Below are 22,824 nucleotides of genomic sequence, written 5' to 3' on the forward strand. Positions count from 1 at the left end.
GCGGGTTCTTTTCACCAAAAGGACAAACTTGTTAGGTAAAGAACAAAGGTAACCCTTCGGATAGGACAAACTTTCCACAAACAGGTTTGTCAAAACATTGACTTCTCAAAGCTAAAGATTTCAAAATCATTTTCATTTCCATAATAATGAAACAAGTTCGAGGTGAGCTAGCTGAAATTTAAGGCAGTGGAATATATATATTTTTTTAAACACAATATAAACATAAACCTTTCAGTTCATTGTTTTGCAGTACAGTCCACCAGGTATTTATTCAAATTTTTTTAGTAAGCTAATTTTTTTAAATATTTTTTCCACCAAAACATTTTTTTGATGGCCATTGAGAGACAGTCAAGCTCTAATGACAAACATCTCAATGCGAACAATGCATGTGATTTGGAGCTGGAGATTCAGAGTAAGCTTTTAGACGTGGGTGACCGGTTTTGTATCTATCTAGCATATCTGCCGGTTGACACTAACTAATGGCAATGAAGAGGCTGAATATGATGTATCTCACCTTTTCATATCTATGATTGCAAGCAGCTTTAGAGATGGAAGCAAAAGGAGAAGGTGAGTAGCCATTGATGATGACACGAGAAGGACAAGATGGATGGTGACCAGATGTCTCTTGGACTCTGGCATGGCATGCACAAGACTCGGACTGAGACACGGTGGTGTTCTCCGCGTTAGAGCGAGTGGTACCGCGTTGCAAGCGGCTGCGAAACCGTCTGGCGTCACGCTCGCCCTCGCTGTACCGTCGGGGCCGAAATCTATCCGAGGTCTGGGTGGTGAAGGACTGGTGGGGGATCGGTGTGGGAAGTATGTCATGCATGGAAGTATGAGGAACACTACTAAGACGGCTCTCTACCTGACTGTGAGGCGAAGAAGTTCTACCCTCCTCCCCTGGTTGCTTCCCTCCTCCTCCTCCTTCGTCTGGAGATGAAGAGTTGTTGTCACCGTCCATGTTGGCCGCAGCGGTCTTACTCAAGATACGGCTCGCGCTCTTGCTTCTCCCCCGGGCCCCCTGTCGACGGAAACCGTTCCTCGACGAGTGATTGCTGTCCGGAGGTGAGAACCCGGGGTCGTCGTGCAGCATCCGCTCCAAGACGCTCAAAGGCACCCCGGTCCCCGACATGGGTCTCCTGTTGGCGGTGAGGTTCAATTGTTTATTACCGACGGAATTCCTCGACATCCGCCTCAGGACCGGAGGGCTCGCAGCCAAGGAAGAAGATGAGTGTTGAGAATTTCCTGGTTTATAAGCAAACTCTCGGAGTAATTGTTGTTGTCTGTTCCTTTCGATCTGAAGTTGTGCGACAGTTTTTTGGGAGTCATGTTGCATGATGGCGGGAGAGGTGGGAGGCTTCACTGTGCTCTTGGCTCCCTTCCCAGACACTTGAGTTGGACTACTGGCTGCTGGAGTTGTTGAGTTTGCTGAGTTTAGTTTCGGTCTGACCACGGATTGCGGGAACGTAGGAAACACGTAATGGAGTCCCGGTGAGGAGGGGCCCGGAGAAGATGGACCAGTCACCTTTGGGTCATCTTTAACTCTGAGAATAGGACCAAAAGAAAATAACAGATTTGAAGAATGGTGTGACGATCACAGAAAACACACTTTGCACAACATTACAACATAAGTAATCCTCTCAAAGTAATAGCTAAGCATGATTTAAATCGACACCTTGTAGATGCTGTCCACTGGAACAAAAAATCTTCAAATTTGAATACTGGAACTTTTGTTGATAAACATCGAATAAGTTTAACAGAATTTTCTGTCAATTCCAAGACAGTGACATTTCTCAAAGTAACAAACTACAAGAAATCATCCCACTGCCCAATTGAGCACTGGTGGCATCATAGTGCCTGTCACAAAAGGTCACATTCTGGGCTTTCCTGTCCCCCCACCCCACAAGATTCAGCTCCTGAAAATAATTAATCAACCACAGTCTCTACATAATGATGATACATGAAATATATTCTTGTAGTTCGTTACTTTTGAGAAATGTCACTTGTCATTTAGCCTTTGAAGAAGATCCTGCTAGGATCGAAACGTCAGGCCAACTTACTTTTATACATTCTCCTACACAGGCTCTCTAGTGGATAAGCAGTTTGCTAACAGTTTGCTAATTTTATTTTGACATGAAATATCACAAAGAAAATCAAACCAGGCACATTCATAGTATTTTACCTGTAAGGTTCCACGTAATTGCCAGGAAATACACCAGTTTTACCCGAGGAGAGAGACATCCCTCTAAACCAACCATCAGAACAAAAGTCTTGAACAGCAAAAATTTCACCTATGCTGACTTCTAACTCATCCGGATGTTGAGGCTTGTAAGAGTGACGAGCCTTGTACCTGTGAATAGGAAACCCCCTTCAAAAGTTATTACACATAGATCAATGATGATTAATATTATAAGCAGGGCGGGAAAATGGTTAGCTAGGGTATGGTGGTTAGTTTCAGGGTACCTTTCAGGTTAGTTTCAGGGTACCTTTCAGGTTAGTTTCAGGGTACACTTCAGGTTAGTTCAGGGTACCTTTCAGGTAAGTTTTTTGGTACCATTCAGATTAGTTTAAGGGTACCTTTCAGGTTAGTTTTACGGGTACCTTTAACAGGGTACCTTTAAAGAGGACGGGACGTAGTTGTTATGGTGTCAATTTTGGCTATTTTTCTTAACTCAGTGTTATAGCTGAGCTACAAAATTCACCATTCAAATAATGAAGGAAAAAAAAGACTGGGGGACTTTGTTCATGAGAATTATTAAACTATTTAGAAGTGCCTGAGTGATGAAATGGTTGTAGTCACTAACTGTTAAGCCATTGAAAGAGAAGGACATTTATCTCAGTCAGATATAACTTTAAAGTAATAATTGGAAGTTGTGATAATTTTCTCAGTAATAGGTGACAAAAATTCAAACAGCAAAAGAAAGAATAATTAAACACTAACTTTGGCAATATCTGATACCGTTACACTTCCTGTTACAAACTAAACAGACACAAGGGTCAATGGATTTAACTGCAACCATAGCTGCTAGCCATCAGGGTGTTAGATACACAAGGGGAAGGAGGAGAGGGGGCAAGGGAGAGAAAAGAAGAGTGCAGCAGTTAGGAAGAGGCAGGGAAGCGGGGTTAATACTCACACTTCAACAGGTCTAGGCGAGGTAGCCATTCCTCTCTCTGGGATTATAGCTGACGGTGAACCTGGCACAGAGCCTCCTCCAAGCAAAACCTTTGGTTAAATGTAAGAACAAGGAGAGAAGAATTGGTAGTGTTATCACTGTTCTTGCTTGTTACCGACTAAAGTCACTCGCAGAATTACAAATTTGGAAAGAAGAACAAATGCTACAAGCACACAAACTGCTACAGCTACCCTCTCAACAGGTTCTTGTAAATTAACAGCTTTCAAAAGACTTTTCTACAGGCTTTACAGACAATTTTAGCAGTCAGGTTTTGGTCTGGAATTACACAGTTCAAGATATTTGCATAAAAGTAAGTTAAGGGGACAGTCTGATACCATGTATTTGTTCAAACTTTCCTTGTCACCACACCATGAAATTTACTGGCCCATGTAACAGTCAGGCATTTGTGTTTAGGACAACAGTTCGTCTTCTATCTATTATAGAATCACACAATAATCCCTGATGAATTATTCCTTATAAACTGTGTTTACATTTGTATTTATGTCATCTAGTCCATCACATGTATGTCCGTTCTGTGGCAACTGATATTTCGGAATATTTCCTTTTTCTCCCACAAATCAAATTCACTTCCTTGGACATTCAATACGTTTATCATGATTTTCTGGAAGGTTTGCTTATTTACCATCGGCACAGCGGCTAAAGGAGGTGGTTTCTTTCGATTGTTACCACCGGCGGTCACCTCGTGAGTGGTGGGAGTGCTAGAGGTGGTCACAGCTGTCGTTGCAGAGCTGGAGGAGGTTGGTGGGGTGACAGGCCCTTGGTGACGAGCACCTAACAAGTTAGCAGCGATTGGATTACTGGATCTGACAAGCTCAGGGGAGCTGATCTCCATGGAGTGACGAGTGGGGCCATTGGTCCGATGCTCCTGGTTGGGACGCAGCTGAACACCCAGCACCGATGTAAATGAATGCCTCTTTGTAGAAGAAGATTTGTTTCTGTAAATAGAAAGAGCGCATTGAAGGTTACAAGCTTCCATAGAATTCTGAGAGATTTGAACCCCCAAAATTTCCTCCAGGGTTACCGTATCTCCTCATGACCCTTTGCCCTATATCATTTTGCAAGTATGACATCCATTTTGTTGTATTGTTCAAGAAAAAAAAATTTGAAATAAAACTGTTCTGAAGGTTTCACCATTGACCTATGTAGGTCTCAAACAAGCCAAGCAGGAACTTTCAAGCATTCTAGCATATTTAGAAGCATAACTAGAAGCATATCTAGAATCATATCTATTCAAGCATATCTAGAAGCATATCTATTCAATCATATCTAGTGTCTGTAGATCCAGTGATGTCATTAACAAGCAATACCTAACATCTGACATCATTTACAATTCGCACCTTCCCTTCAGGTCCCTCCCAAAAGCTTACTCGCTCAGCTTCATGTCACCCACACCTGGCCTTATTTACAGTTGGCACCTTCTGTTTACCTTTTTTCTATCACTATCCCAAACTTAACAGCCCACCCTGTCACCTACACATAAGAAAACTATGTGCATTCATTCAGCTGTTACCGTGATGTTAGTAAATGTGACATCTTCTCTCACCAATAGAATAAGTGAGAACATTATATATACGTTATTGAAATGCACAGTTCACATAAAGGTACAACAGAATTAGAAAATGAAAGCTTGCTAGGACACTACAATTTATTTACTTTCAAATGAACAGTTTGTCTGGCATTCATTAATGCATAAAATTAACGCTAGAGATTTTAAAACAACATGAATTTTGTATTCAAGTAATTAGGTAAAATGATAAGTATTGTTCAGTACCTGTTACCCCCTGGACGACTTGACACCCCTGCTGCTCCTAGATCCATGTTACCTTCCCCGCTACTACTGCTACTACTCTGGGGAGAATGGTGGCCTTCCCCACTGCTGCTGGAACTCTGCGGAGAGTGGTGAACCGTCCCTTGCTGTACCTCAAGCAGGTTCTTTGCAGGGTCGTTAAACTGATCAAAGGAAGAGATATGTCATTAAAAATCCATCGTAAATCGTCTTGTTGAGACTAATGTAACCAGTGACATTCTTCGAGACGGCAAACGTGAATGTCAGGAAGGAATTTAACCGTTCGAAATAAAACAAACAATCGAGGGAGCGAGAAAACCGTTTATTGGGCTGTGAGGTGAGAGAGTCCTAAGAAGTTCATCACAGTAATAGATACCACATTAGAAAACCAGTGTTAAGTAGAATCTATCGTGATAGCATTTAGGTACGTGAAGTCCCAAAATGATTTTTCATCGACGACCAGTACTAAACTAGAATATATCCTGGTGGCTTTAAAATATTTTCTTTTGAGTTCTGCCAAGTAGCCCACAATTAATCTTTACAATGAGGTCGTTTCTTTCCCAAAAGGTTGAGCCAAGACATGTACTGAAGTATTTAATATTACTTTCCAATATATAGCATAATTAATGTTTGGTTGACATAGTCAGCTTCTTTTGGTCTCACATTTTCATGTGCTCAAGCTTTGAAAAAGAGCAAAAATTTAGAGGAAGTATACAACTGACCGTGCTAATGTGATTTCATCCAACAACTGATCAAAATGGAAAGTATATGTTAGGCTATTAGGATACAGTAGGTCTCAGTTTGGGCTAGCCATAACCAACTGATCAATATGGAAAGATTGTGTTAGGCTGTTAGGATAGGTTTCATTTTTGGCTAGTCATTGATACCAGATCATTTTGTTTAAAACAACAGCCATAGGGAGGTCATAGGTTAGCATACATGAGGGCCATAACTTTTCACTGTACTAATTGATAAGAATGTCACAAACAGCCAAGCAGAGGTAACATCACATGCTTCTAACCATGGGAAATACAGTATCAGTCACTAACGATTACTCAAGCAGAAAGTCACAATCAAGTTGTCATACTGTAGGAAAGTAACTGCATGACTTGCTTCCAAACAACGCTGGGTCAAAGTAATAACACTAACCGAGAAACCATTTTGATTTGAGCTTCACAACATCGCTACCTCACCATTATGTTTGATCTGCACAGACAGAGGTTCAGCTGCATACTTGCAAATAGACATTTCACCATCTCTGATAATTCATCCTCTCCCTCCCTCCCTCCCGGTCTCTGTTTTAATATCTTCCACAGACTACAAATCTTTTCATGTTGACACATCATCCGCAGATTTTAATTTCAAAAGTTTGTCTGAACGAATAAATAAGCACTGGGCCATCAATCAGACGGATGGAAAGAGAGAGAGAACAGGAGATGGACATAAAAAGAGAACGATCATTCTGTAGATGTGCGGCGAATGTCTGGTTAAGAGGGGGAATGAAGCAGGCAACACTTACTGGTAAACAATTAGTGAGTGCAGCCAATAGGAAACTGCGATAACTACAAGTGGCCTCCATGCATGATACAAACCAGACGGCTGAGATCTGAAGAGACTGATACAGACTGACTCACACCAATCATACATACACAAACACCCACACACACACACGCATACTCACAAAGAAAAGACCTAACCATTACAATTAACAATCAAAGTTTGAAAATCAGTAGAGGCTGTGCTTAGTCACCCTGTTCATAACAATGCTTTCCCATTGTTATATAAACATTTGCTATGAACCTTAGAAATAGGTTACCAATTTTTAATTTTTTTTTATATGTCAGCATTTTGGTATATTCGATGTTGCCAGATAAATCCTTTATTGTTAAATTACATTGTTCCTTAACCAGTCAACTTTGAAATTAATGCGGTTTCACCGCCCCAAATTTTAAAAATCTGAATATTTATTAAAATTTAGGTGAAGTTGGGAATTTAGGTTGTAACATGTTAAATAATCTCAGAACACACTTGGACACCTGCATGATATGAATTTACCACCTAATAGAAATGGTTTGGAATTAGTATGTAGGATGCAGTGATCTTGGCATTGATGGATTTCTATGGAGTTTATTAAATCCACCGGGAAGTGGTCTTCAATTTAAATACTGAAAAAATATATCGATATATTATCAGATAAATTGTATTTGATCACATGATACTCTCTACCATGAATTCAGAAGTCTGGCACCAACCTCAACGAATGAAATTGGGAATATTCCAATCTTATCGCCCTTCTGACCTTCGACCCAGTTATCATCCACTCTCCTTATCACCTTCAGGACCTCATTCTGTATCGTGAGAAGAAGTTGAAACACGTTATCAGGCATGAAATGATTAAATGCGTTTTAAGATACATATATGTAAAATATAGATTTACAACATTTAAGCTGTCATGTTCCACTCTGAGAAGAGAGTAAAAATTGAATTAAATTCTCCGTGAAAGAAATTCCAATGTTGACTTCAGTGTTGGTACTTTATCAGTGACACTGGCTCACCTTTCTCCATAGTGATTATTGCATTTGTCATTTAACTGACCGTCTATCCCAACTAGGTGTTAAACTTTTAGCACTTTTCACATAAGAATATTAACCCTTTTAACATTCATGAAATGATTTAATTAAATTGGTCACATACCTCATGGTATGGTTTTTCATCACATATTACCTAGCCCCAATTTTTGAGGATACAACAAAATTAGATTTGGTGCAGGAAGAGGTATTGGTAATAATGCTGTTCGTGAACATGGATTTAACGATTCCAAAAGGCTTACGGTAGCTAACAATTCTGAAAAGATGTTATTCCCACTAGAAACTGCACTTTCCTAGTTACTAAACAATTGCAAAACTACATTAATTTATCTTTTTCCACAGAAGATAAACTAGAAATACCGTTTCCTTAGTGGTTTAGGATGGAAATGTTCACAAATGGGATGTATCCTGACTGTACTCTCACATATGTCTTGACGATACAATAACATGTAGTGAATGTGGTACACAGAGAAGCATTTAAGTCAGTTAATACACTGTGATCTAAACATACACCCCCTCTTACGATCTATTCTCATTTCCTATCTCCCAAAGCCTTCTTTACTTCCCAGTTGGCATAGTTACGGTAGTAAGAATGATAACTTGTTTTCAGTGTACAAAGACTTGCTTGTGGTGCCACATCCCCCTTCCCCCTCCTGGCACAACCCCAACCCCTCACCAGCAAATTCTTGACTGAGCCTCTGGAAAGTAGTTACTGGAGAGTCAGTCACAAATGAAAAAGAATCCAGAAACAAGAATAGATTTTTGCACAAACTGAAGAATCAAGGGCAAATGAAAGTCACTGTATAAGCTAAAGTCCTCTCAATAGGTTTGTTATGCAGCAAGGATGCGCTACTTTGATTTTTACATCTCACCTTGTTGAATGTTAGAATGTCCTTCTCTCTGTTCTGTGCCACTTCAAAGTCATAGAGAGCCTTACAGCTCGGGACGACATCTTGCAGGGGATGTATGACCTCCACGTGATTGGCGGGGAAGAAACCAGTCTGACCGTTGACCTCCCCGACGTACCAGTTGTCGTCGAGTTTCTTCTTCAGAAATATCACGTCACCTTTGCTGAAAGACAAGTCTCTGCAATGAAGACAAAATTATTCCGATTGATTAAAAACAGGAACATTTATACCATTGCACTTAAATTACAATGCAGCATCAACTGGAGAAGATACAGTTTGTAAGTACACAGAAAAATAAACTACATACTGTACAGAATGGAAAGCTAACATAGCCAGTTTTGTTTTTATTTACAACCGATGAGCTGAAACCTCTATAATTATGCAAATTTAATGAAGACTGACTGACTGTCTGGATTTTAAATCATGATTTTGCAATGATTGTTATCCTGGGGGAGGAATAATCATGTAAAATGTTCTGCACCACTGAGGTCACAGAGGAAAACAATTGCATGTTCAAGACAAGTGGAAATGGGAGTGTGTTAGTTATAAGGAGACAGGTACAGTAAGTTAGTGATCTTAAACATGCACACTTGTAGGTTTCATTTGAAGCGAAGAACTGCATGGAGAGTGTGATGGTGGTTGGGTCTGTATCGACATCAAGCCTGTGAGGGCATACCGTTATAAGGCATCCACAGATTTTGATCAACTGATAGATCAGTTTTTCAGGACTTGTTGAGGAGGGACAGGTTATTACAGGGAAGTCATCAAAACCTGGGAGAATGGTAAAATCAGCCCAAGGTTACAACTTTGCCGTCTGTTAACATTTTCTATGTCACTTCCCTACTGTTACGAAGAAGTTAAGAATATAATGACATGTGCCACCACACTGACAAGGGGTTAAATACATCTCTATATTGACATTGTAACTTCAAGGAGCCTTTAAGGAGAACCCACTGGCCCCCTTTTACCTTGTAACCATCAGAGGGGGGTTCAAATCACAGCAAGATACACTCCGCATGGGCCTATGAGAAAAAAACCTTGCTGTGTTCTTCAAGCTGATAATTCAGGCATAACACATTCTTCTGTAACTGCAGATATCTTAGTCAGACCTTTCATGACATTGGCAATGGTTGCTTAGCAACAACATTGAATTATCTCACAAAGTGTTCACAATTCCTGACAGGTATGCAATGTGCTTGAGGTTGTCACAGAGCACTTCATGAACAATAACTAAAGTAAACAAATCATCCACGAATCCCTCCAACCAACCCAAGGGGTACTAAATCACATGAATTTCTCCCTGCTTCTTTCTCTTTTCTGTTCTTTTTTTTTACCATTTATGTCATATAAAAAAATCGGGAGGTATGAAAAAGACCTATAGAGAAGAAAAGGCATCATTCTTTTCCTGGAGCTATAATTAGTGTCGGTAAGAGGACCCATGATGGGCTGCTTGCTGGTTCCTGTCTGATGGGGTCAGGTGGGAGAGTGAGGTAACCGTGAGATATATAAACAACGGAGGAGAAGTAGACTTGGCGATAAACAATCAATCAATCAAAACAATCAATAATATCAACAGGGTACACACTGTGAACAATATGCTTCCTTGTGAAGGGTTGAAAACCCTACTGCTTAGTACTACTTATTATGGGATCAGCAGGGCTGAAATTACTGCACAGGTTTCTCGGAAAACAATTTTTTTCCAAAAAGCTGGGTTGTAGGTGTTTCTAAGTTAATAAATCTGCTGTCGTCTGCTCCCCACCATGCCCACTCACACACCAGGGAGACACCACCACTCCCATCAAGAAATACAATATTCATTTGAGTGATATTAAGTATATAGAGAATTAACATGGAGAATTAAACACACAAAGTATTGCCAGATGCATTATTTTCAATGGCATTTATATTCTGATAGTGAGCTCTATAAAAGTCCAATGCACTGGTTGTGTGGATTCATGGTTGTTGTTTCTAACCTTTCGAGAGTGCGTCTGTGAGGTGAGGGAATGGCGAGAGTGGGTATATGGGGAGGAGGGGGGGGGGGGGTGGAGGAAGTATGTTCTATGCAAATGTTCAAATTTTTGGAGGCACAATGTCTCATTGTTGGTTTAAAAGTGTGCCATATACATTAGATAGGTGAATAAAGAACCATGAAGTATTCAACCAGTAAGATAGCAACAGGGAACCTTAAGTGAAGAGTCTACCTTCCTCTCTGCAAACAAGTTCTTCCCGATGGTAGATACAGAAGGAGGAATGAGTGGGCGTGGCCCAGTGAGCGAGGACGCAGTGCTAAAAGGTTTCCAAATGTGTAGTTAGGTAGATAGGAAAGTGCAATTGTGGAGTGGGAGACAGGTAAGAGAGGAGCAAAGTAAATCAACTTCGTCCCAAAAATAAGACAAAATTTCTCTGAGACATACATATTCAGTACTGAATCACTAGTGTGCTACTTTACCTCCAACTAATCCCCCTGAATAATACCCTTATTGCTCCCCTCCTCCTCCTCCTTTTCACTAAGAAAACGAATAAAAAAATAAGCCCAGGGATGTCCATATAAGGAAAAAAATAACTCACTGCATTTAGTCTACATTTTATTAGTCTAAATATGAAATTTTCTTTCTTTGGCTTTAAGTTGTAACTCCATGAAAATCTTTTTCTTGATAATGCCAAGCTATTACACATCTGGCTTTTGCATACAATTGAGCAAAATTGTGACAGAAAAAAAAGAGAGGGAAAAAAAAATCCATATTTTTGAGTCCCTGGAGAGAGGGTATCATTCCCAGATCCTATGGTAATGATACTTCAGCTAAAGGATAGAGATCAATACACTGGCAGCCAGAGGCTGATAGAAGATAATTACCACAGATGGGAATTGCCAGCCAGTTTTGAAGATGACAGGGAAAGATGAGCTGATGGGGAACACAGATGCTGAGATTGCAAGAACACTTTATTACGGAGGAAGCAATCAACTAATGCTCCTTGAGGAGGCAGCGAGCATGTCAGGCAAAACTCCGGCTGCTATATAATAATAACAACCACAAGCCACGAATCTTAAAGATGAACGATAGTGATTTTTCAGCATCGACGAAAAAATACGATTTTATTCAAGAGTATTCTAGTTGGTTTCCATATTACACATGTGAAAATTCAAGTCAATCCGATGTTGGGAAAGGCTCAAAAAAATTCCTAAACTCGTTGATTTTTTAAACAAAACTTGGGCTTTTCGCGAACAGCGATATGATGATCACGTGATCTACAGTGACATGTGACGTCATTATGATGATAACAAAGTGAGCTCGGAGTAGTGTACTTCAGCAGTGTGCACTTAGTGTGTAAGTTTAGTTGCAACCTACTCTATATTGGACTCGAAAAACAACCTAAACCAGAGAGGAGATTTGATACTCTGCGTGAGACATTTAACGGTCTAATTTTAATAAGGTGTTATTGTTCCTGCTTTTTCTTGTCGTTTTAGTGAAGCCGACTGCCCCAATGTAAATTACGGAATAATCGGTCATAGAGCCATCTTGGGCCCAATTGAAATTTGCGTGTGGCAAGGTCACTGAAGTAAAAAAAGTGTGAAAGATTGATGCTTTTATGCCGCATTATTTATATATATCCCGATAAATGCAACAGAAAATGTTGGAACTGGAAGACATGTCAGACGTGAACAACCTAACTAGTGACTATGTGAGGAGAGAATCCACGTGCAAATTTCAATTGGGGCATGGACGTCGCTTAGGCAGAGTTTTTTGGGGCGGAGATGTGTTCATACCCTCCAAACCACTTTAAATGTAATACGAATAGGAAATGTGTGTATGCTCGAGCGAAACAAAACATCGTGTAAGTATTACTTACGGTAGCGCACACTGTCACTTATGTTTGCACAGTGTGAAAGTACCGTTGCGGACCTACGTGAAGTTGGGCTAGAATACGATTCCTCCTGAAGCCCAAACCACGAGGCATGCATGTGAATAAACGCAATAGGCATTGCATGTAGTGAGAAAATTGTTAGAGCTAGACTAACTACTCGATTGAGTTCAAGCTCAATGAAACCTTTCTGTTGGATTTAATGACGCACGGAACAAGGAACGTTTATGTCTTACAGTAGGCCTAGTGCATACAAGCGAATCTACTTTGTTGAGAACTTTGGATTTTCTTTCGGATGTTATACTAAACTACGTTTGAGACTATCATCTCTATTGTTATTGTGCCAGTTTGACTGGTAAGTGAGCACATTCATACATCACTCTGTATAAAACCCGCCAAAAACGTGATCTTGAGATTTACGTTACTTTGGGTCAGCTTGCGAGTTACCTCTTCAGATATTGGGAAATGGTTGCGAAATCGCCGCAAATTTCGTAAAAAAAACTTGTAAACACGTGGTGAAGATATCAAGAAACACCATGATATTCATTATCTATTTATGTCTTGAACATTACGCCGGAAAATAACAGTTATGCTGACACGAAATGCACGCACAGCTCCGTACTGAACAGTTCACAACAGAATAGATCATCACAGTGACGTCTTTCACTGACCTGAGGGCTGTTCAAGGTCGTTGGAGTGTTTGCAAATTCCTAAATTACGGAGACGAAAAAACGATGTTTTAATTCCCTTTTTTATAACTTTCCGGTGAGCTATTTGGAAAATTAAAAAAATATGTTGCTTGGTAACATATAAACTACATTATATATGAAAATGAGAGATTTTTTTTCTGTCACTATCGTTCCACTTTAAGAAGTGGTCTCCCTTCGGTGTGACTTTGGGTCAACTAAATTAACCAATACAGAGACAGACTCATCATTTTAAGGAGGTATTAAAAGTGTTAAGTTCTATATCCCATGGAGTAAAAATTGGAGGGAGAGGTAATAAAAATTTTTATGAAATCTAGCATAAAATCCTCTTAGAAGACAAATACTAGTCTGAGCCACTTTTGTGCTTTATCTTCATGAGTAGCACATGATATAACATCTGGGGAGGGGGAAGGAGGGGTATCATGGAAGCTTACCCTAAACTTGCAGATCATACCTTAGGTTTCATACTGCTGCATTCTCATTGGTCAATGATCACATAGCTACCATAAGGTTTGGACCAATGGAAATACAGAATCTCACATACCATAGGCCTATAGTTGCTTCTAAGTGCAAATGTGATGTAGACATCACCATGGTTATGATTACAAGAGATAAAGCATGTTATTGAGAACAGAAGCAAACTTGTATTTAACCAGGGAGTTGTTCCATAACAACTCCCTAATTTAACTTTCCTCAATTTTCCTACTTTCACACCTTCTCTCCAAACAAATGTCCTCACAAAGGTGTCTGGATAATTTGAATTTTGATACATTCTTGCTCCTGCTATGCAAGTATAAATAATGCCAGGGAAACCTCATTTTACGGAAGATTGCATTTCATATTCGAGTTGGAATCTTGTTACCATGAAATGACAATGACTGCCTACTGTACAACACTGCAATGAAATCCAAGATGAACAGCTTGTTCTTAATACTAGAAATGAGAGACAATGAATCTCAGTATGTTACAATGCAATGAATCCACAATGTGTGCTTGTGTCTAATATTCATGAAACCTAATGTGCTATGCCTCTGCTTATGTCAGTTTGTTACAATGCAATTAATCCACAATGTGTGCTTGTGTCTAATATTCATGAAACCTTATGTGCTATGCCCCTGCTTATCTCAGTATGTTACAATGCAATGAATCCACAATGTGTGCTTGTGTCTAATATTCATGAAACCTAATGTACTATGCTTATGTCAGTATGTTACAATGCAATTAATCCACAATGTGTGCTTTGTGTCTAATATCCATGATATCTACTATATATACAATGTTTGCACTTATGTCAAAAGGAGTTAACTGACAATGTGAATTAAAAACAAATTGCCATTGAAAAAACCCTTGCAAACCAACAACAATGAATGTCTGACCTAGTTATCTAAATAATTTCATGTTTGTTTATTTTTATTTTTATGAGGCAACATTAAACAAAGTCTCCAGGTATAAAAGATTGAGGCTTATCCCCATTTGGCCCAATTAAAGTACATTATAACATGCAAACCCTCCACCAGTATGTACAACAATAACCAGGTGTAGCATGATTAACATCCATTGTGTACACTAAACAGCTTATGGAGGCATGTATTATCAGCAGTACATATCCTAGAAATATTAGGTAAACAAAGAGCAGTCACAGAAGGTTATCTCAGCGGTAGGGAGCATACACACCCAGCAGACAAATAAAACCTGTTCAATGTCCGTTAATATTTCAGGGCCTTCCGCCCAGTCACTGACAATACGATTTTGTTCTGGACTGACATTGGCGACAACATGTAAACTGCTAAGAACTACATACGTTACAACAATGTTTAATTTTTTTGATAATACGAAATGCTGCGAGCTTGTACACTATATACATATATCTATATCTACATATATATATCTCTATATATATATCTATATATATATATATATATACATACATACATACATACACATATATACATATATATACCTATATCTATAAATAAATCTATATAAATAAATAGTGAACTTGTTTTGATTTTTTTTAATTTGCTGACATTTTGTCAGCTCTGAACACTTATTGTAGATGTTTAAGAAATGTAAACAGCAAATCGGGAAACTATTCAATGATTTTTTAAACATATTAGTTCACTATTTGCAACAAGAAAGAAGTTAACTCGTCAAGGTACGGACCTACTGCACAGTATGCACTGTGCAGTGTTATGCGAGTTAAATGTCAAATGGAATTGAAGAATTTATTAGAATCAATAGACTGGAACTATTAAAGATGGATCATGTTACTCAAATCTGAAAAGTTACTCTTCTAAGAAAACAAGACTTACAATATTTATTATGGATATCTTTCATTAATCTTTTGGAGACTGACGACAAGCTCACACTTCATAAAACGTACCCTTGTCAAGAATAATATATCAAAACTGAATTCACTTTCATCAACTGCTTTAAAGATCTCCAAGCAGCACACTCAACCCGAAAGTGCTTATCCATTCAGAGCTCAGCAAACGCTGCCAGGCAAATGGTTTTAAACGTGTCTGGTGATAAGCGGGTCCCTCTAAGATTGACCAATCCCCAGAGTGCTTAAAACTACTGCTTGCAATTTTTGGTCACAAAGTTGAGGCAATTAATACTAAACCTGACAAGTATTATTCAAACTGAGATTGCAATTGAACAGTTCAAAGCCTCCTTAATTTCTTTTCACCAACTCCCCGGTAAATCAAAGCGGCCAGGTTGCATTGCTTGAGGTCAAAACATGTTAGAGGATCACTCAAAACAGTTGGAAGAAGAAAAAGTAATTGGCGATATATTTATTGAAATAGAAATGGCTAGGTCTTGGACATAGATTTATACATTGTGTCAGATAGTGAGGCACTTATGTCTGTTGTCACCCAGCTCAGGCTTTGGCATATTAATCATGTATGCAATTAACAGTAGACCAATTGCAGTATTATTGTCAACAAAATCTTCAAAGATTATTTCTGAAGTGTGATTCAATACTTTAGAATATATGCTGTCCCTGTTCTCTTCCAACTGGTTTTCACTCGTCTTCAGATAAATCAAATTATTCATTATTTCAATGACATTTTGCATATTTCTTCTAACACAGAAAAGTGCAATTGGTAGTTTGCCTACACTTTCGATGACAACAACAACTTTCCACTCACGATTATAATTATCTCGCATAAATGCATTAAAGGTTAGGTTTTACAGTGCTAAATGGAAGTGTCTCTCTGGGACACAACCAACTGCTTTAAAGCTAGCAAACACTTTCAGCGTTGTGTTCTCAGAAGCTGGCAGTCGAGAAAAAACAAAGTTAATGGATACTGTCTGATTCTGCGGTGCTTGTCAATTAAGCTGGATGGTGACTTTAGTTGACAGGCTTGAGAAGATTCAGAAGGAGTGAGATGAAACAGGCCAGCCAAGAGACAAAGCAGATTTTAATTTCAAAATGTTAGAGTAATGAAGATTCCAAAATGACAGGAAAGCAAGTCAATATCACAAGAAAACCTGACTTTTGAAAGATACCTGCAATCCTTAAAGGCACACCCTCCCTCATATAGCGCATACAAATGTTGCAAAAACCTAACAGACAGAAGAACGCAAACAAACTCAAAGGCTCTCCTTATACTTTATATGAATTGTATGAGTCACATCATCACATTACTTAAAAGAAAACCCCCCAAACTTACTGGTTTGGGGATTTACAAGCGACAATACTTACTTGTGTCCCACTCCACAATTGCACTTTCCTATCTACCTACCTGAAAACGTTTTAGCACTGCACCCTCGCTCCCTGGGCCACGCACACTAATTCCTCGTTCCGGATCTACCCCACGGCGATGCGTGGAACCGCATGCCTGCGGTGAGGTACTGAGGGTGGGGGGGTCAGGATGTGCGAGCCGAGGGTGAGACGAGATGAAAGAGGAATTAGTGGGCGTGGCCCAGGGAGTAAGGGCGCAGTGCTAAAACGTTCCAAATGTGTAGTTAGGTAGATAGGAAAGTGCAATTGTGGAGTGGGAGACAAGTAAGAGAGGAGCGAAGTAAATCCGAGACTAACCTGGACTCCATCAAACATGAAAGAAACTTGTGTAAAAGTAAGTTGGCCTGACGTTTCGATCCTAGCAGGATCTTCTTCAGAGGCTAAATGACAAGTTACAGTAACAGAGGGGACAAAAGCACGCACAGAATACAGACAGGTTAATGAGCACGGTGAACACAATGAGATGGATGAAAGGGGATTATAAGTAGAAAGCAACAGGAGAAGAGGAGAGGAAGGAGATAAACTGTGGAGGGACAAAGAGAGGATTAAAGGCACAGGGTAAGGAATAAACTGGAGAGGGACAAAGACAGAAAGGTGTGAAGAAAAATGGAGGGGAAGAGAGCTGTGAGAGGAAGAGTGAAAGGGGTGGGGGGGAAGGGAGAAAGGGGAGAAGGAGTACAGTTGGAGAACATTTTAACCTTCCCAACCATACCATTAACGACATGTCCCTACAGGGGATTGAATCCTTAGGTAGCCGTCCTGACCTAGTACGTATCAGCAGAGAGAGGCTCTGGATGCAACGCCTTCGTACCATTCAACCTCATGGGCTGAACATTCAGGAAGGACATGACTAACTTTCCTCTGTTCCCTACTCCTTCTCCCCTTTCTCCCTTCCCCCCCACCCCTTTCACTCTTCCTCTCACAGCTCTCTTCCCCTCCATTTTTCTTCACACCTTTCTGTCTTTGTCCCTCTCCAGTTTATTCCTTACCCTGTGCCTTTAATCCTCTCTTTGTCCCTCCACAGTTTATCTCCTTCCTCTCCTCTTCTCCTGTTGCTTTCTACTTATAATCCCCTTTCATCCATCTCATTGTGTTCACCGTGCTCATTAACCTGTCTGTATTCTGTGCGTGCTTTTGTCCCCTCTGTTACTGTAACTTGTCATTTAGCCTCTGAAGAAGATCCTGCTAGGATCGAAACGTCAGGCCAACTTACTTTTACACATTCTATTACACAGGCTCTCTAGTGGATAAGCAGTTTGCTTACAGTTTTATTTCATTTTGTTTTTCATGAAAGAAACTTGTTTCATTGCTTACCCTGTTTCCTTCCTTTCGTAGTTGAATTTCGCCCGGGCAAATGGCTGCAATGGTTTGAATACCTGCAGAAATGAGACATACAAATAAAAATTAAATAAGAGACTGACAGAAAAAGAAGAAATACTGACACATATAACAAAGCTAGCAAGCTTGATCGATGTTTCAGAATATGGTAGGAATTGTAATCAATGCTCAGTTTGATTAAAAGCATTTGAAGACATACAGTAGTGTAGCAACCGTGGTTAACTTTAAGTTTCTGCCACATTCCCAAAACTTATTGGTTTGGGTGTTTGAGACGAACAACGATACTTACCTGTCTTCATATACATATGCACTCAAATCTACCAAGCCTACAAAAGTGAGTAACATTTAAGCACAGCTGTTTCCCCATTGATCTACTTCAGGGTCAACCCCATCTCTGCTCCAAATCTACCACTTTGAAAGGCTTACACGATAAATCCTAATTCGATTTTCATCTGTTGGAATCTCGTTGGTTTTAAAGTATTGGTGAAGTTTCTGTGGGCAGTGAGGACCTGAATTCAAGTAAACATTGTCATACCTGATGTTCCCCCATTTGAACAACAACAAGGTTAGAATCTACAGTGCAGAAAGGTTTGAATTCTAATTTTATACCAATTTGAAGTTAGTCTGTATTCATACATGTATTTAGCATAGTTACCGGTACATGTGCTTGTGGATTTGTACTCATATTCGGATCACATTCACTAGTAGTCTAGTAGTATATAAGTTTATGCAAACTTCTGTACTGAGCTCGTCCAGCCTTCTACTCATATTCATATCAAGGTGGATTATATTTGTACTTGTAAAAATGAGCTGCTCTAAGTCTAATTCCAACTGAGGTTATTGTTCAACATCCGTGCCATTCCAAAACTAACTTAACAAACAATAAACAAAAAACATGACCCAATTTTTTGTAAATAGTTACACCCTGGGCCCTGGCACATAACTACGCTTATTAACAGTGCTATATCTTATGGAAGTCCTGTTTCAAAAGCAGGATCAATCACTGCCTTACTTTTGTAACAACCCAACAACATCTTGAATTAGCAGATTACACGACTGTTCTATAGGTATAGGGAGCAAGGAAACAGGACAAAAAGAAGAGTGATTGTGGGAATACATCCGGTAAATACTTTCTGGCAACTCTCTCTAACCTTCTAATGTCAACTTAAGTATAGGCTGCTTAACCTAACACAGTATTCCTGAACCCAATCAGATTTCCTACACATCTTGTCATCTCTTCCACAAGTAGCTGCCTTAATAATCACATGAAAGCATTATTACTAGGTAGTGCAATGCCTTTATCATTTTCCAAAATGCCCAAATTGTTTCCAAAAGTTTCCAAAGGTATTTTTCCCTTCAGGTTCTAACCCTTCAAATAGACAAATACCCTTCTTTTTTTATTTTATTGGGGTCTCCAGACATTGAGGAGAGGATGACAATATGACCTTACAACATCTCACTGAAGGAAAAGTCTTTGAGAAACGCCATTAATAATAGATTTTGACAGTTCTGTAAGTGACCATTTCCAATATTTCTAGCATTTCTCCAGGCAAAACTGGTTCTTTCTTAAAATGGATCACTACACAACTTACAACTGTCAACAAAGTATTTCCTTCCTTCAATTCTCTCATTTTTTTTTTTTTTTTTTTTAGATCTGGAGGCTATCACATACCAACACCTTGCCTGTCACCCACTACCACCTTCAGTAGACCAGTGGGATACTTTTTCCAATTAAAAAAATACACCTCAGGTAAAAATTTCTCTCAAAAAGCAGTGGGAAAGTGAAAATAAAAACAAATGAAGTAAGTTTTGGGTCAGTTTTGATACTGGTAACTTACTGTTTGTGCAGAGGCTAAGTTACACGACCAACTTTGATCGTGACTGAAGAACCAGTTCTTTAGGAAAAGCCACTGGCAAAAAAACAATTCAAAAGAATAGAAACATTGGAGACATTCCACCACTATTTATTTCCACCTAAAGGAAAAGTAAAATGGTTTTATTTATCATGTCTGTCACTGATAAGTGTTCAGTGCTAATATTCAACAAGAGGACACACTATACCCTCTGAAAGATTTGACACACATGCAACCAAAAAACAAAAAGCAAATGTATTTGAAGTCAGTAAGAAGTTGTTGCATGAGTTCGAACCACTCCCCCCACCCACCCCCTGCCAGGCACAAGAATTAGCTAAAGCTTCCCATACAGAAGATAGACCTATAGAATGGATTTTCAATGAGATCTAAGAGTGCAAGAATGTTCAAGCCGATATTAAATTCTCAAACTATGTTTGCAGGGATCGTACTGTAAGATTGTGTTGAGACAGTTAAGTGACGTACGCTGTTTGCAAAACTTGTACTGTAAATCAGTTTCCAACAAATCACAAGCAATTCCATGTATGTGACTGGATTTACAATTATGGAAAAAGTGAACCAAGTTCCTCAGTTTTGTGCCATTTCTAATACTTTATTTCTTTGGGTTTCACGTCCACCTTTCCCAGCTGTCAGATCAATAAACGTGGTTCTACTTTTTTGCAGGAGGGAAGGGGACATTTGTTGCAGACCTATGGGGGGGGTGGCATGACAGCAAACTAGACAGCCCATCGGGAGATATTTGCCATCAGTGACATTGGCATTCACTTCCTTGCAGTCCTCTATTCTCTTTGCAATACAAGCTACTTCAATTTCAAACAGTATCCTACAGTTACCAAAACCATATATATCTTTCATTAAATTAACTTCAAATTGTATAGTACATTGTGCAGTACATACTTCAGTGACTATAAACTCCATTTTACAATCATTACGGCGATCATACCCTCCATTGTCACAGAATTTAAAGGCATTTTGAACTTAAAACCTAATGAGGCTAGTACCTTAACCACAGGCATGTACTGAATAACACCATACCATATCCACTGAATTCGTTCATACTTGGTCGCCATAGTTACCAATTACATAAATTATGGCCAGAAAAAAATATATATTAATCTTGGCTGGATGCTTTAACATGTGGTCTGTGAAACAATAAACCTATTGACATTTTCAATGGCACGGCCAGCATGTAGTCAGTCAAGGCAACCAATGTTTATCTCACTAGCTGTATTAAACCAATCAATCACTCAACATTGCCTTGAATTTGGGCCAAAGTCATTAAATTCAAACTTGAAGCAAAACGTTCTGGTTTGCATCCACTGCCAATATCCAATGACTATTATCAACCTTACAATAAGTAGGAAGAATTTCACAATGCATGCTGCCTGCAATTGACCAAACTAAGTCCACCTTTCGAGATTGTTTTGGCAAACGAAGATGAAAGTAATAAGTAGACTTCATTCCATTTTCAATTCTTAAACTGTCATCTTCTATAGTGATTCCTGCCTTCCATTTATCTGTAATTAATCAATGGTAAAAGCTGATCTGTGAAATTTCAATCTACTTATCCTTTTGCATTACAATTGACCAGTCAAGAAAGACATGAAATCATATATAATTACTTGCTAATTAAAATTCACTTGGTGACAAAATCTCAAAGGGTTTCTCAGTTTAAACAGTTGAAAATATATAATATTTTGAGCCACACCTCTATAGGCATCGCAACACTTTATTAGACAAAGTACAGACACATGCAGCTGTTTTGACAGATCTTGAAAGAGCCCTTTAAAATGAACTCCTTCGCTTCTCCGAAAAAGAAAAAAAAGTTTACCAAAAGTCTATCTTTAGTCTAAAACACTGGAGTTAGTCATCAAGCGATCAACCACACTCTGTGATAGCCCTGTGGATGCTTAACCACACATTAAAGCAGCTCTTTGTGTTTTGGTCTGCACCAAAAATCTACCAAACCTCTGATTATTACTAAACTTAAGACAATTAAGATAACTTTTTATCTTTTTCTTTTCTTAACCCAAAATCAAGGTCGATATTAACTAGCTCGCATTAGCATTGACAAATTTATCACAATCAAATCAAAGAGGCCAGTTTTTTTTATAAACATGATTGCTTTAATCGGGTGAATCATAATCAGAGCAATAGCTCACAGGTCACATGACCTCAGTCACCTGACTTATTAGATTTATTCCAGCACTACAACAAAGATTTCAACCTGTGCTGAACTAAATTTTCTTAGCATCTGATCATGAAGAGACAGACAATTAATGACTGCAGATCCAAGCCAAGATATTGATTGGTTTAGACTCTGGGGCTAAATAAATTACCGGCAATCAATTGTGCCCGGCTATAAATTGTCTGTATAGACAAGGGTATACTGTAGGTACAATGAGGTATTGTTATAATGGCAAATTATTGGGCAAGTCTCCAGTCACTGATCATGAGGACTGCAGCAAAACAAAGAACTTGGAGCAACTGTGATATGAGAACAACTTCAATTAGAGAACAGGGACTTTTTGTTATTGAGTGAATTTACCTTGAATGACAGAACAACTGTCTATAAACATCTCATTAGATGAATGCCAGATGCAAGATTTCAGTGATTGTCAGCACATACACCAGTATATAGTATAGGGCAGATTTCACAGTTTGATGGTCCAAACCAGCATAGTCAGTTTGAAGTACACTGTACTGCTGTGTGTTCTAAATAATTACAAGTCTTTGTCATTAATTTGAACAACACATGCATTTGAAATAAAAAAGGTAATATTTTTTATTTTGTCCAATTTTTTTTTTGGAAAAATAATGATG

At 39.0% G+C, this 22,824-nt stretch overlaps 1 protein-coding gene across 2 annotated transcripts in view; it reads right to left on the reverse strand.

Annotated features, from left to right (window-relative positions):
• The window catches only part of LOC139979508 (E3 ubiquitin-protein ligase SH3RF1-like), a 37,442-nt gene that overhangs the window by 5,494 nt on the left and 9,124 nt on the right, over positions 1-22,824 (reverse strand). The window contains exons 3-10 of one of the 2 annotated variants that reach the window (XM_071990380.1): positions 18,107-18,168; positions 8,441-8,654; positions 7,233-7,328; positions 4,966-5,144; positions 3,817-4,129; positions 3,135-3,223; positions 2,183-2,350; positions 866-1,544 (exon numbers count right to left, since the gene is read on the reverse strand). In XM_071990380.1, coding sequence (XP_071846481.1) covers positions 866-1,544; positions 2,183-2,350; positions 3,135-3,223; positions 3,817-4,129; positions 4,966-5,144; positions 7,233-7,328; positions 8,441-8,654; positions 18,107-18,168 — 1,800 coding nt within the window. Of the gene's footprint in view, positions 1-514; positions 1,545-2,182; positions 2,351-3,134; positions 3,224-3,816; positions 4,130-4,965; positions 5,145-7,232; positions 7,329-8,440; positions 8,655-18,106; positions 18,169-22,824 lie in introns of both variants that reach the window. The other variant, XM_071990379.1, reaches the window with a different exon arrangement.

This window comes from Apostichopus japonicus, chromosome 14 (genome assembly GCF_037975245.1).
Source record: "Apostichopus japonicus isolate 1M-3 chromosome 14, ASM3797524v1, whole genome shotgun sequence".
Classification (NCBI taxonomy): Eukaryota; Metazoa; Echinodermata; class Holothuroidea; order Aspidochirotida; family Stichopodidae; genus Apostichopus; species Apostichopus japonicus.